The sequence below is a fragment of the Chinchilla lanigera genome, unplaced genomic scaffold (genome assembly GCF_000276665.1).
Source record: "Chinchilla lanigera isolate Chin_1 unplaced genomic scaffold, ChiLan1.0 scaffold00046, whole genome shotgun sequence".
NCBI classification, from domain to species: domain Eukaryota; kingdom Metazoa; phylum Chordata; class Mammalia; order Rodentia; family Chinchillidae; genus Chinchilla; species Chinchilla lanigera.
The window spans coordinates 3,426,298-3,442,323 of record NW_004955447.1 but is presented as its reverse complement, the minus strand read 5'-3'; the positions used below and the strand labels follow the sequence as shown (position 1 = coordinate 3,442,323).

The 16,026-nt window shown below is 38.1% G+C and overlaps 1 protein-coding gene across 1 annotated transcript in view; it reads right to left on the bottom strand.

The window, feature by feature from the left end:
* Positions 1–3,338, bottom strand: part of LOC102028700 (UDP-glucuronosyltransferase 2A3-like) — a gene marked incomplete at its 3' end in the record, with an annotated part of 11,089 nt that extends 7,751 nt beyond the window's left edge. The window contains 2 exon segments of the mRNA XM_013518566.1: positions 349–497; positions 2,584–3,338. Coding sequence (XP_013374020.1) covers positions 349–497; positions 2,584–3,307 — 873 coding nt within the window.
* Between the last annotated feature and the right edge of the window lie 12,688 nt (positions 3,339–16,026).

Genomic DNA, 16,026 nt, shown 5'->3' with positions numbered 1-16,026 from the left:
GCATCTTTCCCCATTAAACTCCTTGGGGCCTATCCCAATTTTTGACTCTAGAAGCTTGTAAGAAAGACTGAAACAGTCTCCTTAGTGATCTCCATGACTGTCTTCCCATCTCTCCACTCCAGCACTCACACTATAGACTCAGATAATTTTAGCAAAGCACTTCAATCATTTTCACTTTCACCACAAGCAGACAAAGGGCAAGTATCATTACACCAATGTAATGGGGGAAATAAATTTGGAGAGACATGTTTAAGATATTGAGCAAAACCTCTCTCTTACTGAAGTTGCAATCTTTAAAGAAAATCAAGCATTTTAAGGTATGTGAAACATTCTTCATCATGGACTTACCGGAGGTAGAGGTTTGGCAGGTTTGCAGTGCAGGCCTCCGACAAACTCAAAGTTAGGCAGGTATGGACGAGGAAATTCAATATCCCAGTATGTCCGAATTAGCCAGATTTCAGCTTTGCCCATAGTCTCACATAGCGTAGTGGGCCTTCCTGAAGAAATTGAATTTCACGTGGAGGACATTAACACATTTAGTTACCGAAGAAAAAAATACCAATAATTTCCTGCAAGCAATTACAGAGAAAAATGAGGTCTTTTTGAATAATTCTATGTTAAAATGGAGAAGGTTAGGCAGAAAGAAGAGTGGGAGCGGATGGACAAGACATGCCACAGAGGGAGGAGTAGAGGATTAAGGGTAGTGGAAGAAAAGAAATATACAACTATCATTTGATTCCAAGAAAAGATCCAAAAATCAAATACCCGCACATAGAATGCTAAGTTTAGCACTAAATTTTCCTCCCTAGTTAAGTGGCAGAAAATAGACGAGCTGCATCACATAAACCTCAAGTCACCTCGCAAGGACTTTCCAGGTTCCATGTAAGATGGTGCATTTGTTTTACAGGTTTTATAGTGAGTAGTCACACAGACCACTGAGAGATTCAACGAAGCACAGTGCATTATTTCTTCTTAGTCCAATCTCATCTTCTAAGCTAGCTATTCATTATTTCTTCCATAAAAATAACAATTCTCTCTAAGTCAGACTAAGTCAGACGCAGCATGCACCCACTGCTACTGTGAGATATGTGCACAGATATCACCAATATTGCACGATTAAATGATATTCTTTTGATATTCCACTGAATAACACCAATATTGTTATGGTTCAATGACGTTCTTTGCACGGGATTTCTGGGTATCAGTTTCATAGTGTTATGAAGAAGCATGTACGCTTGTGAGTAATGAAGGGAACCATTTCCATACATAAACATCATGTCCTCACATGGAGAAAGGAAGACTTGCAGCCGAGGTCATGTCAGCTAGGTGAACAGAGATAGCTACCTATTCGAAACTAAGTATTAAGTTCTTTAAAATATCATGTGTAAAAGTTAATAAATAAAATCTCCAACTTTAAAAGCAAGATGTGTTTTCTTTATTTCACCTTCACATTCTGAGGGCCTAAAATAAATGACCTTGTCCAAATGAATGAGCAAAAACTACACCTAAGAAGCACAAGAGCAAAAGACAACAGTGGAGGTCTTGATACCTGAAAGACATGTCAGCAGAATTTGCTCATAATACTGAGAAACATCATCTGTGTATTTACTCTACAGTGTGTTCTTGCTTATTATTTATTGCAGTTTATGCTCTAGTGTCAATTTCATGTGCAATAAGAAGTCACAGTAGCTCAAACCAGAATAACAACAATGGATATTTCAATGAATTTGGTAAATTCTACAGATAGTTGAGTGTAAAGCTGACTGAATTTCCTATCAGACTGTTTATGTGCTGTGAGAAAAATAGTTGTTAAACAGTGAACCCAGTTATTTCCCACCTTAGATACTTCAGACACTGAGTTCCATTAAATGAGAAACATCATCTGTGTATTTACTCTACAGTGTGTTCTTGCTTATTATTTATTGCAGTTTATGCTCTAGTGTCAATTTCATGTGCAATAAGAAGTCACAGTAGCTCAAACCAGAATAACAACAATGGATATTTCAATGAATTTGGTAAAGGGGAAAATTTCATTAATTGGATACTACTAACCAGTGATGTTTCAACATGTGTAGAAGTTTAGATCATGTAAATTATGTCATAATCATAACACCATGCTCAAAATAGTTCAGGTCTGTTTATCTGGGGAGTACAGCAAGAAGATTTTCTTACACATTCAACTAACATTATAAATCTTACCCATTAAAAATTTTTCTGTATGTCCTGAGAAAGAAATTTCATTGTACTTGAAGGATTTTCTGTTCTATATCTGACAAGAATGATATCTTTTATTGGATTAAACAATATTTTGTGGATTTTTTGTTTGTTTGTTTGGCTTTAAAATAATAATGAAATGTCAAGGACTCCTACAAAAGCATTTCAAAAGTATATACAAAGCATACAACTAGAGTAAGAGTCCTTGTATTCATGTCCTATTTATGTTACTGAACAGTTATTACTCTCACTAATACTTTTACAGGAAAATAAAAGTTTTGAAAACATTTCTCTTTCATTTTCCTTGGCTTTTCTTCAGCTTCCTAGGTGACATTGAAATGTAGCTTAACATAAAATTGGGTTTCTTACCTAATGCTTCACTGTAAAACTGATCCAAAAACTCAAAGTCATACTGCTGGAACCAGAAGTCAAACAAAAACGAAAGCACTAGATTTTTCACCCTTTCCATAAATGTCATTCTGCTTGTGAGTCCTCCCATGGGAACAGGCACATAGGAAGGTGGAGCTGGAAGCTGCCCACAGTATTTCTCTAAGGTGTAGCCCGTGAAGAACCTTAGCGTGTTCACAAAAGGGATCCCAAGCATCTCAGCCACCAGATCCCCACAGGGCTCCACAGGATCTGTAATCATCACATCATACTTGGATTCCTGGAGCTTCTGCATGAGCGATTGGTTGTAGACTGTACTTGTACACAGAAGTCTCAAATCTTCAGTTACTTGAAGAAAGAATTTTTGCAGTAGTCTTCCTGATTGCCAGAATGACAGTGTTGGCATGACATTCACAGCTAGTTCGATAAACTCATTTATCACATTCTCAGAAACATTTTTGTCAGTTGGTATAGGGATCACTTCAAAATGAAATGCAGAAGGCTTCCTGTAGTCAATGAAAAAACTGTGTGAAGGAGTCAGAACTGTCACCTCATGTCCTCTTTTCACAAGTTCCTCAAGAAGAGTCTTTATGTTGAGCCAGTGGCTCATTTCACAGGGCCACACCAGCACCTTCCCACAGGATCCACAGCCAGCACAGCAGAGCTGCAGCAGCAGGACCGCACAAGCCCACTTCCCGGGCCCCATGCTGGCGTCCTCAGCACACTGCTCTGGGGAGGCCCAGTGTGTGTGAGGGTGAAGTGGCAGTTTAGATACCAAAATCAATTAAATATTAACTTCCTGAGACAGGAAAGGGCACATGCGAAAGACACTTTGTCAACATTATTGATTGGAGGCGTTCTTATATGTCTCTTGTTCAAGCAATGGAAACCACTTAGATATAGGTAAAGAATGTATTTAGTATACACATGGTACTGATTTCAATGTTATGAAAGGCAAAAGCTGACATTTAAATTAATATTTTCTGTATATAAAAGGAAAACTGCTTTAAGTAAATACAGTAAAAACTGTGGTGTATCTATTTGGAACCAAATATAAAGTCTGTTTTCCAATTGGTTATATTCTCCTCTAGATGACAGGCACAATACACAGTGAAAGGAAAGATAAAGAAAATTATTTAATATGCTATGGAAGAACACGGGATCATCTATAGGAAGAAAGATTTTAGAAAAGTCTCATTAAAATGCTTTTTTCCTTTGCATTTAAACTCAAGGAACAAGGAGACAAATGGAGACAGAGACAGAGGGAGACAGACAGAAAGAGAGAAAAAAATTAGACTTGAGAACGTAACAATTATCAAAACAACACCAGAATTTCTCAAGAAGAGTCAGTAGGAAAATAAGAAAGCACAGCTCTCAAATTGGCCCTAACTCTCCCAGTATGCAACCTGTTTGTGAGTAGGGTCATTGTTCTCAACACAAACTCAGCTCAGCACCTGTCCTTGTCAAACACAAGATGTCATAAAAGAGACGGGCAGGGCAGGAAATCTTGCTGGTCCTGATCCATCTGGAGACACCCAAAATTGTACTGGATGCCTCAAGGAATGTGCCCAGGGAGAGGCAGGACAGTCTGAGAGCTCCGACCACTGATGCTTACTAACTCCTTCCTGCCTGATGTCCCTGTCCTCTTTCACTCTCTAATGTCCCTTTGTTCCCTACAACTGGCCTTACTAGCCTCTCTCTGCCAGCACCCAGATATTACACTGTAGCCTTGTTGCTCTCACAGGAGCTGTGCAGTGGTCTCTGCCTTGGTTCCTCATTTATATCTACCACCAAAACCCGGGAGATGGAGACACCAAAATTTTCCTGTCAGGGAGGGTCTGCAATCCTCTTCTGAGCCTCCTTCCCTTCACTGAGACCTCTTGGGGGGAACACCCATCTCTCAGGCCTCAGATCTAGAGTTCAAGCTTCTTCTACCATCCCAGTTCTCACTGGGGGTTACGGATGGGGTAACACCCCACTGGGGTCTCTCTGCTCTGCCTTCTGTCTTTCCTCCTTATTTTCCCACATAAAGTCAGAGAAAGCTTCACCCTGCTTTTAAACTCCAGCACTGGCCTCAAAAATCACCACGAGGAAAGCTGCTTCCAATTACTGTCTGACCCATTAGAAAGATATTTGCCTCGCACAGTGGCTCACTTTTTTTGGATGTGGAGGTGTGCACTGGGAGACACAACCAGTCCTGCAGCTTTCTCTGTAATCCAATTTGGAATTGCCCATCCACAATCCCTCAATCTGCCCCTGTGGCTTGTCCCTATGGAATTTCAAACCCTCTGTCTCTCTCCTCACCTGAAATTACATGGCTTATTATTTTCTGTAACACAGTGTGGCCATACTACAAGCTAGACAATGTCTCTGTGGGCTATCCACAGCAAGTTTGATATTTCCACTTTGTGAGTTCTGGACAATTACCATGGTAAGCCAATGAGGTGGTCTCATGTGGCTTATGTCTGAGGCTCTCTTACACTCTGAACTGTTCTTGTTTTCCAGGTGATCCCTCCCAAATTCTCTTCTCTTCCTTTCCATCCACATCCCCTCTGCTTCCCTCCAGTACTGATTCTCCCCTGCTGACCTAAGTTTTTCTTGGCATCTTCCTGCTCACCTAGCTGGTCTTCTCCCTGCAGGCCTTGGATTTCCTCAGTATCCTCCTGCGACCCACATTTGAACAACTTCCAGCACCCCTGCTCCCCCTCTATCCCTGAGGCCATTCCCAAGGCAGCTGACCCACTTCTTCTGGAAGAGCCCGGGCAGAGCCCAAAGCTGTCACATTTATATATCCAGCCATTCTCTCTGAACCAAACTTTAACCTTAAAATTCAGTCTCTGTCCTATACTTAAGACAGTCTGCAGGTCAATACCTTTCCCTCTTTCCTTGTTTCTTGATTTCCACTTCAGGAGGTGATTGAATAGTTTGGGTTCGAGTTATGTAATCCACGTTGGATTTGTCTCAGATTAGTCAGCATCTGGGTTCCTTTCTCACTGACCTCAACAAATATATCCAAGTATATCATTACCTTTTGCAGTCTTAAGTTCTCTCCTGAAATAACCTAAATATCCTCTGTTCTTCTACCCTCTCATCAGAGGAACGGGAATGAGTTTACCCTTTTCATTAAGACACCATGGATGACTGCAGGTGTCTTGAACCTAATTTTCAGAAGGGAGTTTTGACAGGCACTGCGCCTGCTTGAAGTGAGAGCTTCAATCATCTAGATGAACGCAGGAATTCTAGTGCTTGAAGGAGGCATAACCGTATGTTACTTGCTTGGTTGACGGGCTTTTTAAGGCAGAACAGAGGACAGGCAGTTACGACAGGTTTAAGGAAACCTCCCAGACAAAGGATAAGATCAATCTCATTTTTTGTTCCACCTGACTCTAGTACTCAGGTATTAAATTGCCCTGGACCCAGAGAACTTAGAAGGCAAACTGATTTTAGAGATGCATTTTATTTTAAATCTGCTCTCTATGTTCAGAAAAGTTGGAGAAACTGGAGGCAGCCACTGAAATCCCATAACAGGAGTTAATTAATTTGGAGTTCAAAGTTTTTAATAATAGGGACGAGTTTGCACACCAGCAGCACCTCCCTGAGTTCAGCTGTTTGCCTCCACCTTAAGAATCCCATGGGTGGGGCTGGGGATTTAGCTCAGGGGCAAAAGCGCCTGCCTGGCAAGCGCAAGGTCGTGAGTTCGGTTCCCGGTACCAGAGAAAAACAAAAAAACAAAAAAAAACAAACAAACAAACAAAAAAAAGAATCCCATGGGTGTAAGCTGCTCCTAAATCCTAGCCAAGCACCAAGGGTGCAGCCAGGGCTCCCCAAAGCAGGACATACCTCCAGGCCATGCTTCAAACACCGCCAACCTGGTCATGGGACTAAGAAATACCCATGGTCTGAATTCCTTCAAATCCACGCCCCTCCTGCGAGGGCCCTCACTTAAGTCTGCTGCCCCATGCTGAGGTCTGGCACTGGAGTCCTCCCTCAGAATCCCCAGCAGGCTTTCTCCCCGATCCTCATACTGGTGAGGGAATACTGGCGCTTTCCCAAAACTCTGGAGCCATCTGCACCATCTCAGATGCTGAGTTTCAAAAAACCTGAGGTAGGCAGGAAGTTCATACATTCTGTGATAGAGAACAGGACGACCCGCTCCACCCTGCCTTTGTCAAGACCTTAACTTGTGTTGTGTGTATTGATGGCAAACTCCAGGACTTTTAAATCTCCTCTACTTTGGAGCCCGTTAGGTCCATATGTTTTCCTCTACTCCTTTCTAAGTGTTCTCACCTGCCCCACCCCCTCCTCAGAGGAGATGTCCTAGCCAAATATCTGTGACTTCACTATTTCCGGCCTTGCCCTGCTGTCCTCACTGCTCTCTCCTCTCCATCTCTACCCTTGACAAAGAACCCATTGCCTTCCTAAGCCTAAAACCTAGGCTCTTGATACCTCCTCCCCTTCGCTGGCTGTCAGCCAAGCACTTGTCATTACCCCACTAAAGCAAGACTACCCCTTCCTTTCTGTCTCAATTCCCTTTCCCCAGTCAGGCTCTCAGGGGACTAAAGCCTACTCTTTCTCACGTGCTCCAACACAATCTTCTAGTACCCAGTAATTCCCATATAACACTCAGTTTTTCCCTGTTCAAAACAAAGATCGCACATGTGGATTGGTCAAGACCTCCACATTATTAGTGACATAGTCCTTCTCTCTTGTCCAATCAGTACAAACTTTGTCTTCTGTCTTCCCATCCACTACCTAATACTCAGTTCTAGATTTGAGGGACGTTTTCTTACCAGTTCCCTTACATCCTGCCTCACAGCCTCTTGTCACCTATACTGGGACAGACCCTGACACTCCACCATTCCCAAGAGGTGACCTGGGCCTTCCTCCCACAAGGGTTCAGAGACAGCCCTCAATATGTGTGTCAGGACTTTAACTCCAAAGACTGTTGGATCTCACAGCCATTAGAAATGCCTTAGAAGATAAAACCACAAAGGAAGCAGCTAATCTCTCCAACATGCTTCAGACGGCTGATACTTTGCCCCTTCCTGCTTCCTTCCCACATACCCTCCTCTGTGCTTCAGCTGTGGCAGAACTGCCATGCATGAGGTTTCTCCCCGACTCAGGACTGGCAGATTGCCTCACCTACATGCCGTGGGAGTGAAAGGTAAAATGTTGTAGTCTGGATCTACACCCTCACTGGGGGGGTAGATGGTTTCCTACCAGTTCAGGAAAAGCCTCAGCAGCCATTAACCTCTCCTAACTGGTATCATTCCCTGATTTAGCTTCCCCTCCTCCACTGAATCAGATAAGGCCCCAGCTTTTATCAGTCTAATTACCCAAGGGCTGTCTGAGTTGCTGGGGATCCATGGAATTTACATGTTCCCTACTGACCTCAGTCCTTGAGTAAAGTAGAAATAGCCAACAGTTTACACAAAGCCCATCTTACAAAACTCGCACTCCTGCTTCACACTGACTGGGTCCTTCTCCCAATTGATCTCTTAACAGCTTGCCCTATTCCCAGAGAGCCTAGCACATATATGCCCTTTGAACTTTGATGTGGGCACACATTCCTGCCTGGGCCAAACAGCCAGAGACAAGCCCTCCCTGGAGATTATCTGCAGGTTTTACAACAGTTCTGAAAATCATAGGGCATGCTGCTAATCTTCTGCTGCCTTCTCCTGACACTCACACTTGTGAGGATAACATGCTTAAGAAATTCATTTTGATCGAAGGTTTAAACCTCTTGAGTCCTGCAGGCAAACTGGAAGGGAACTTTGAGAGTCATCTGTAGCACTCCAATGGTTCTCCGTTTACAAAAATCTCTGCCATGGATTCACTGGTGTAGGATAAAGCTATGCCCAGCTGATAATTTGCCTAAGTCTCCCCTTTTTGGAAGTTGTGGCTAATCTCTCTGACATCCCTCAGGCTGGCCAAAATGCTAAAATACCTAAATGTACTGTCACCCCTCCTATTTTATATCCTGTATATCCTGTGTGTTCACATGATTTATTGGATCAGTTTGTCCTGATTTGATCTGGTTTCAGCCTCGGGCTTTCACTCTTGACTCTCCTTGCACCTGGATAAAAGACCCCTTTACTAGTGTACTATGAAAGAGAATCATAAGACTTTCCTTCCCGCTAGGTTCCCCACTCAGCCCATAGCTTACCTAGGAAGCAGCCTTGAAAACTGACACCCATTTCCCAGTTTGTGGGTTTTCTTTTTACTCTGCTGGCGATTTCTTTAGATGTGCAGAAACTTTTCAGTAGGGTGAGACCCTAGTTGTTGATTCTTTGAAGTATTTCATGTGCAGTCTGGTTTTTGTCCATGAGCTCTCTGCCTACCCCTTTGTCATTAAGGTTTTTTCCAACTTTCTCTTCCAATAGATTTAAGGTTCAAATTATTCTTTTTATATGAATTGTGGCAGACATTAATTTTCATGTATGAAGTTCTCACACACAGGAATAAGTTCTTCATGGCATATTAGCCTTATAATTTGATGCTTCATTTTGCTGCAATATTGTGCACCTGTTTTTATAAGGGAAACTGGTCTATAATTTCCTTTCTTTTAGTGTTCTAAATTTGTCATTAGAATAACTGAATTTGTAAAATAAGCACAATCATTCTTGAAATCTTCAATTTTGTGAGAAGGTTAAGAAACTGATGTCAGTCCTTTAATGTTTGGTAAAACTCATCATTGATTTCATTAGATTCTGGGCTTTATTTTTTTGGGAATATTTGATTACTGATGTCTCTTAATTCTTTATCCATTGAGGTATTCTACTTCTCCTTTATTCAGTCTAGGTAAGAAGTATGTTTCTGGAATTTAAATATTCTCCTGAGCTTATCCAGCTTATTGATTTGCACATATGCAAATACAAATGCAAATATATATGCAAACATACCTGGAAATATAGGCAAAAATATGCATTGTATGTGCAAATTTGTCTGCAAATGTATATGCAAATGTATCTATATATATATATGTGCACAGAGAGAGAGACAGAGAGAGTGAAAGAGAAAGAAATTGGCCCCTACTCATTCTTTTTTAATTTTTATGACATTACTTTTAGTATATCTTACTGATTCTATATTTTGAGTTCATTTTTACTAGTCTTGCATATGGCATGACTGTCAATTTTAGTGTAATTCTCAATAAATTATAGCTCATAGTTTTGCTGATTTCTCACAGGATGATAGTTTCTGCTCTGAAACATTCTTTCTTCCAAATTTAAGCTTGGTTAGAGCTGCTATTTATAGTTCCTTCAATGCAAATTTTATCACTAGTTCTTTTTTTAATATAGGCATTTGACTTATGAGGATCCTTATTAGAACTCGTCTAGCCACAGCACCTATGTGTTACTATGCTGTTTCCACCTCCTCTGATTTTTTTCTCAATATCTAGTTGTTTTCTTTTTTTTTGTAATAACTTTGATTTTAACATTTTTAGCTATATAAATAAAGCTACAGAATTTCTAGGGTTTGGGATATAGCTCAGTGGCACCAGCCCCTACCTGGGAAGCACAATGTCCTGAATTTCACTGCTGGTACAAGAAAAAACAAAACAAAACATAAAAACTTCTTTTCTTCTATGTAAGTAAAGCCACACATTTTCTTATTACAAATTTTAATTTATGGGCTGGAGATTTAGTTCAGCAGCACAGCACCTGCCTGGTAGGTGCAAGGTCATCAGTTCAATTCCTGGTACTGGAAAAAAATAAAAAAAAAAAACCAACAAATTTTATTTTAAACTCAAATAAGTGAAAACTACTGGAAAACAATAATACAAGTTTCAATACAATAAGAGATTAACAATGGTTAAAATATTATGTACCAATATCTTCAAACTAGTTGCTCAGATTATAAGACATAGGAATGCATAACTGATCTAACAAAATAAGAACAAAACGCTTTTTAACAAAATGAAGATGTCAATATATAACTATTTTATCTGTCATACATATTATTTTCTTTCCCCATCCTTCCTTTTCCTCTCATTCATTCCAGTTTTTCTTTCTTTTTGAGCATGTTTAGGACATTTTCACTTAGCACAATTTCAGAGTCACATTAAAAACCAGGAGCTAGACAAACTTCTTAGTCATGGTGATACTGAAAGCATTCCATTATATCCATATTGAAGCCCTATCTAACATGGGGTGAAAGAAACCTTTGATGTGTATTTAGGAAAATTATTTTTCAGATACTGTGATATCTACTCTGATCATTACACTTATTCATAGTCAGTTCCTACACAGTTTAAAAGGAAAATAATGCAATTCAAATTCATGTCAATGCATTAACATGATTACTGCACAATAAAAGTGAAATCTTACAACACTTAGACTTTTGAACAGACACAAAAACCAAGGACCTCCTACATCTAGAAGACACCTCAGAAGAAAAGCTATTTCCTATGAATGTTTCAATATTAGTGATAAAGTTACCAACCAGGAGAAACTTACATTCATCAACACACATAAAATAAAGAAAATGACAAGACACAGAAGATCTCAACCCACACAGGATAAGCTCAAGTGATAATAACATAGAGGACAATGGAGGCCACTCATCTAAAATTTCTGAAATGAGAGCAGTAGAAGTTAAAAACCATGTGCATGAGATTACACAGGAAATCAGATCAGAAATAATCTCTAAGATTAAAAAAGTGGTAATGATCATAATCAATGACTTACTGGCAAACATAGACTAAACATAGATAAAAAACAGAAGAGCACAGGAAAATGATGGAAATGATAAATACTTAACATAAGAAAGAAATGAAGTAGACCCAAACGCATATTCAGGAAATTAAAAATACCATTAAACTTTTCTGAAACCAGCATGAATGAAAGACAACACAACTTCAGACCCAGAAGACAAGATTTTGACTAGCAATCAAGAAAAGGAAGATCTCCTGCAAATAAAAAAGGAACTTTGAAAAAACAATCCCATCACTGCAACACTATGCAAAGAAGAACAACAGAGTACCAATGAAAGGCAGAAAAAGCCAGTTCAAATGATATTAAAAAATATTCACAATAGAATAGGCAAAAAAAGGACCAAGTGTGGAAGAATTTGAAAACAATAAATGAGGCATGCAGAATTCCAATTAACCATGATCAAAAAAAATATCTACACCAAAGCATATAATAATCAAGATTCCAGAAATTCACAAGAATATTATGAGGCACTAGAAAAAATAAATAAATCAATGATAAAGGAAACTGCATGAAAATTACGCAGACTTTTCAAACTGAAGCCCTAAGTCAAAGATTTTGGAATGAAGTATTCTAAGTCCCAAAAGAAAATAATATCTAAGCTAGGGTTAACAGAGAAATAATACATTTCCATCCGTAAGAACTACTGAAGAAATCCATGACTGTCAATCACCTCTACAATGTATTGTGAAAGATATACTACAGAGGGATAAGAATGTGCACAAAACCAAGAATACCAAAGAAATTAAAGAATGGGAAGAGACAGGGACCATAGATGACTTTAATCAAATTGAGAGAAATACCATCTATTCCAATATTCTGACTGGATGAGCAATTAAACAATGGGAAGAGACAGGAGCCAATAGCAGAAAATAATATGCCAAGGGTAAGCCAATACATTTCAATTATAACCATCAATGTAAGTATACTCAAGTCATGAATCAAAAGAAACACACTGGCAGATTGGAGTAAGAAGCAAGATCCAACAATATGCTGTGTATAAGAAACAACTTCAGGGGCTGGGGATTTAGCTCAAGGGGCTGGGGATTTAGCTCAGCGGCAAAAAGCGCCTGCCTGGCAAGCGCAAGGTCGTGAGTTCAGTTCCCGGTACCGGAGAAAAACCAAAAAAAAAAAAAAAAAAAAGAAAAAAAACAACTTCAACACAAAAAGAAATTTTGTCTTTTTTTTTTTTTTTTTTCTGGTACTGGGAGTTGAACTCATGACCTCAGGCTTACAGGGCAAGCACTGTCAATGAACATATCTGGAAGACAAAATGAGCTCAAGGATCAGAGCAGAAAGTAATGCAAGTAAAAGTAAGAAAACAATACAAAAGAATAAATGAATCAAATAATTGGTTCTTTGAAAGATTAAATAAAATTAATTGACCTAGCCAATCAAAAAGGAATGAAAAGACTAAAATAATTTACATAGGAATGAAAAAGAGTGAAATCACAACAGGTTCTTTTGAAATTATTAACATCATTTGTAAGTCCTTCAAGAAATTTGAGTTTAATAAAATGGAAAATGCAGATGAAGTAGACAGATTCCTAGATACATATGGACCTCAAAAGCTAAGTCAAGACATAAAAATTCCAAATAACATAATAGTTTTGAACAAAAGTTAAAAATGTAATTAAAACCTACCAACAAAATACAGACTATGCTCTGACAGATACACAGCTGAGCTGTACAAGAAATTTATAGCATACAATTCTGTAACTCTGTAAACACTTTAGTAAAATTACAAGGGAAGCAATAAATCCTACAGCATATTGGAATAAATGGTTTTTCTCTCAATTTGATTAAAGTCATCTATGAGAAACCATTAGCCAATGTCATAATAAATGGTTAAAAACTGAAGGCTTTCACTCTAAGATCAGAAACATGACAAAAATTGTTATTATCACCACTCCTAGGCTATATAGTTTGGGGCAACTTGGAAAGAACAAGCAGACATAAAAAAGAATAAAAGGAAAAAAGATAAGAAAGGAAGAAGTTAAATTATGATTATTAGCAAATGACATGATACTCTACACAGGAGATACTAAAAACCCACCAGAACACTTCTAGATTTAATTAGCAAATTCAGCAATATATCTGGATAGAAAGACAGCAATTAAAAATGTATGGCATTCCTGTATACAAATAACAAACCCACTGAGAAAGAGATTAGGGAAACAAAGCAATTTACAATAGTATTTAAAATGAAATACTTAGGAATCAAATAAACAATGGAAGTAAAAGATCTCTCCTGAAAAAGAAAATCAAAAAGGATATCAGAAATTGGGAAGATATTCCTTGCTCTCGGGTAGGAAGAACTAACATAGAGAAAATGGCCATATTCCCAAAATTTCCTAAAGCTTTAAATCAATGGCAATCAAAATACCATTAGAATATCTCACAGCACTGGGGGAAACATTTCTACAATTTGTTGGGGCCAAAAGAGACTTAAAGTACAAAAGCAGCTCTGGTCAATAAAGGCAAATCAGGGCACACCACAATCCCTGAGTTTAAATTACACTAAAGAGCTACTGAGACAAAAAAAAAAAAAAAAAAAGACCTGAGGATCAATGGAATAGACCAGAAGATGCAGAAAAACCTCCAAATATACTCAGTCACCTGATTTTTGACAAAAGTGTCAAACATGTTCCCTCCAAGAAGGATAACTTCATTAATAAATGGTGTTGGAAAAATTGGTTTTTCAAGTGCCAAAGACTAAAATAAAGTTCATGTCTAGCACTATCCACTAAAGGAAAAACAAAATAGATGTAAGATCTAAATATTAATGCAGAAAAAGTAAATCTGCAAGAAAATAGAATCAGTAGGACTCTGGAACACATAGTAGTAGCAAAGACTTATGAGCAAAAGCTCAATCACACAGAAAGTGTTACCAAGACTCAACGGCTGGGATTTCAATTTATTAAAAAGTTTCTGAATAGCAAAAGAAATCAAAAACAGTGTGAAAAGACAACCCACAGAGTAGGAAAAATTTACCAGCTGTACTTTAGAAAAAAACTTTTACTTCTTACTTTATTTCTTTCAAAAAGAATGTTCATTTCCTGGCATCAGTAAGAATATTGTTTCTTGGGAAGAACAAACCAGTAGGTTTTGTAAAGAGGAATTGTGTAATGCACTTGGAAATACGTTGCTATACAGCAAGATCAGATGCAAAATCAAATGTAAAAATAAGGTGTAGAGAAGATATACCTTCATTACGGTCTTACAAGTTCTGAAGCAAGATTTTTCTCATGTTTTCCATGGAGAATGGAAAACATCCATTTCTCCATGTTTTAAAATGGAGAAAAAAGTGAGCTTTTGTTAGGAAGTTAAAAATGCCAGCAGAATCAAATAGATTATGTAACTCTAAGCCAACAGCCTGGGGAAGATTAAATGAGGGATAATTTCACACATAAGAAAAATGGCATAAGTATTAACAAAGTTACAATTCTGCAGATGAGGATGAGTAGTTGAGAAAGATAGAAATTAAAGGATAAAAATATAAGCATCCGCTATCATACAGGAATACTCTGAATTCATTGTGCTCTTACATTAACTGCAATGGTGCACATATTTAAAGAGCTCTGTAAGTTTTTCATATGCAGGGGGACATAAAGTCATTTTTGCAAACATTTCGGCTTCATTGACTTATACATTTTTCTATTCATTCTTCCATTTTTTCATGATTAATGTGATCTAGGATTAACTCAATGATGTGGCTCATGGGCATACATTATCAATGGACACGTGCGAATCATATACATAGTCACAATACCTATGCTTATTTTCTCTGAAAGACAGACGGTTGAACTCTATTAAACATGCAGGAAACAATTATGTTTTCAAATTTATGAGTCACGTATTAATTTAGAAGGAGCAGATGGCTTTTTTGTTATAAATTGGCCTATTACTTATAGTTTGCTCAATGACTTCTGCTCACATTCATCCCCTTTGATGTGTTCCATTTCTGCCCATATATTAACTAGAGTGTATCTATCTCAATTCCTCTACTTCTGTGTTACAATTATTTTAGAACAATTCTGTAGAGTAGAAACCAGTACATTAGCTATTACTAAAGAGAAACATCAATGTTTCTCCTGACTTTCATGTGAACCATTCATTTACACATGGCACTTTGTCATCTTCAAATGATTTTTAATGTCTAAATATTTTCACTTGTTTCTAAACATCTCTAAGCCTTACAACATCTTCCTCTCAGACAATATTGAAATCTCAGCAGTATATGAACAACTTTTAATTCCTTGAATGTTCTTTGAAACTTGGCTTATTATAATTTTAAAAATTATAGGAAGTTATAGTGATTATATAATTTATTATAATTATTTATTAGCTTATCATAATTTAGAAAATTACATATGGGAGTTATAGAAAGTAGAAAACATTACTTATCTTGTTACCATTGGAATTAAGCCTGTTTCTAGGATTATCTTGAAGTCAAAATAAAATATTAATTTGTATCATCTAACACACTGTACATAGTGTGAGCTGTAAACATTTATTCTGATTTAATTTAACTGCCTGCATGCATAATTTTATTTACAACTAACTGTAAGTTTATTTTTTGAATTTAAGTCATTACTGACAAATTCAAGACCATTTTGCTGGGGCTGGGGATTTAGCTCAGCGGCAAAAGCGCCTGCCTGGCAAGCGCAAGGTCGTGAGTTCGGTTCCCGGTACCGGAGAAAAACCAAAA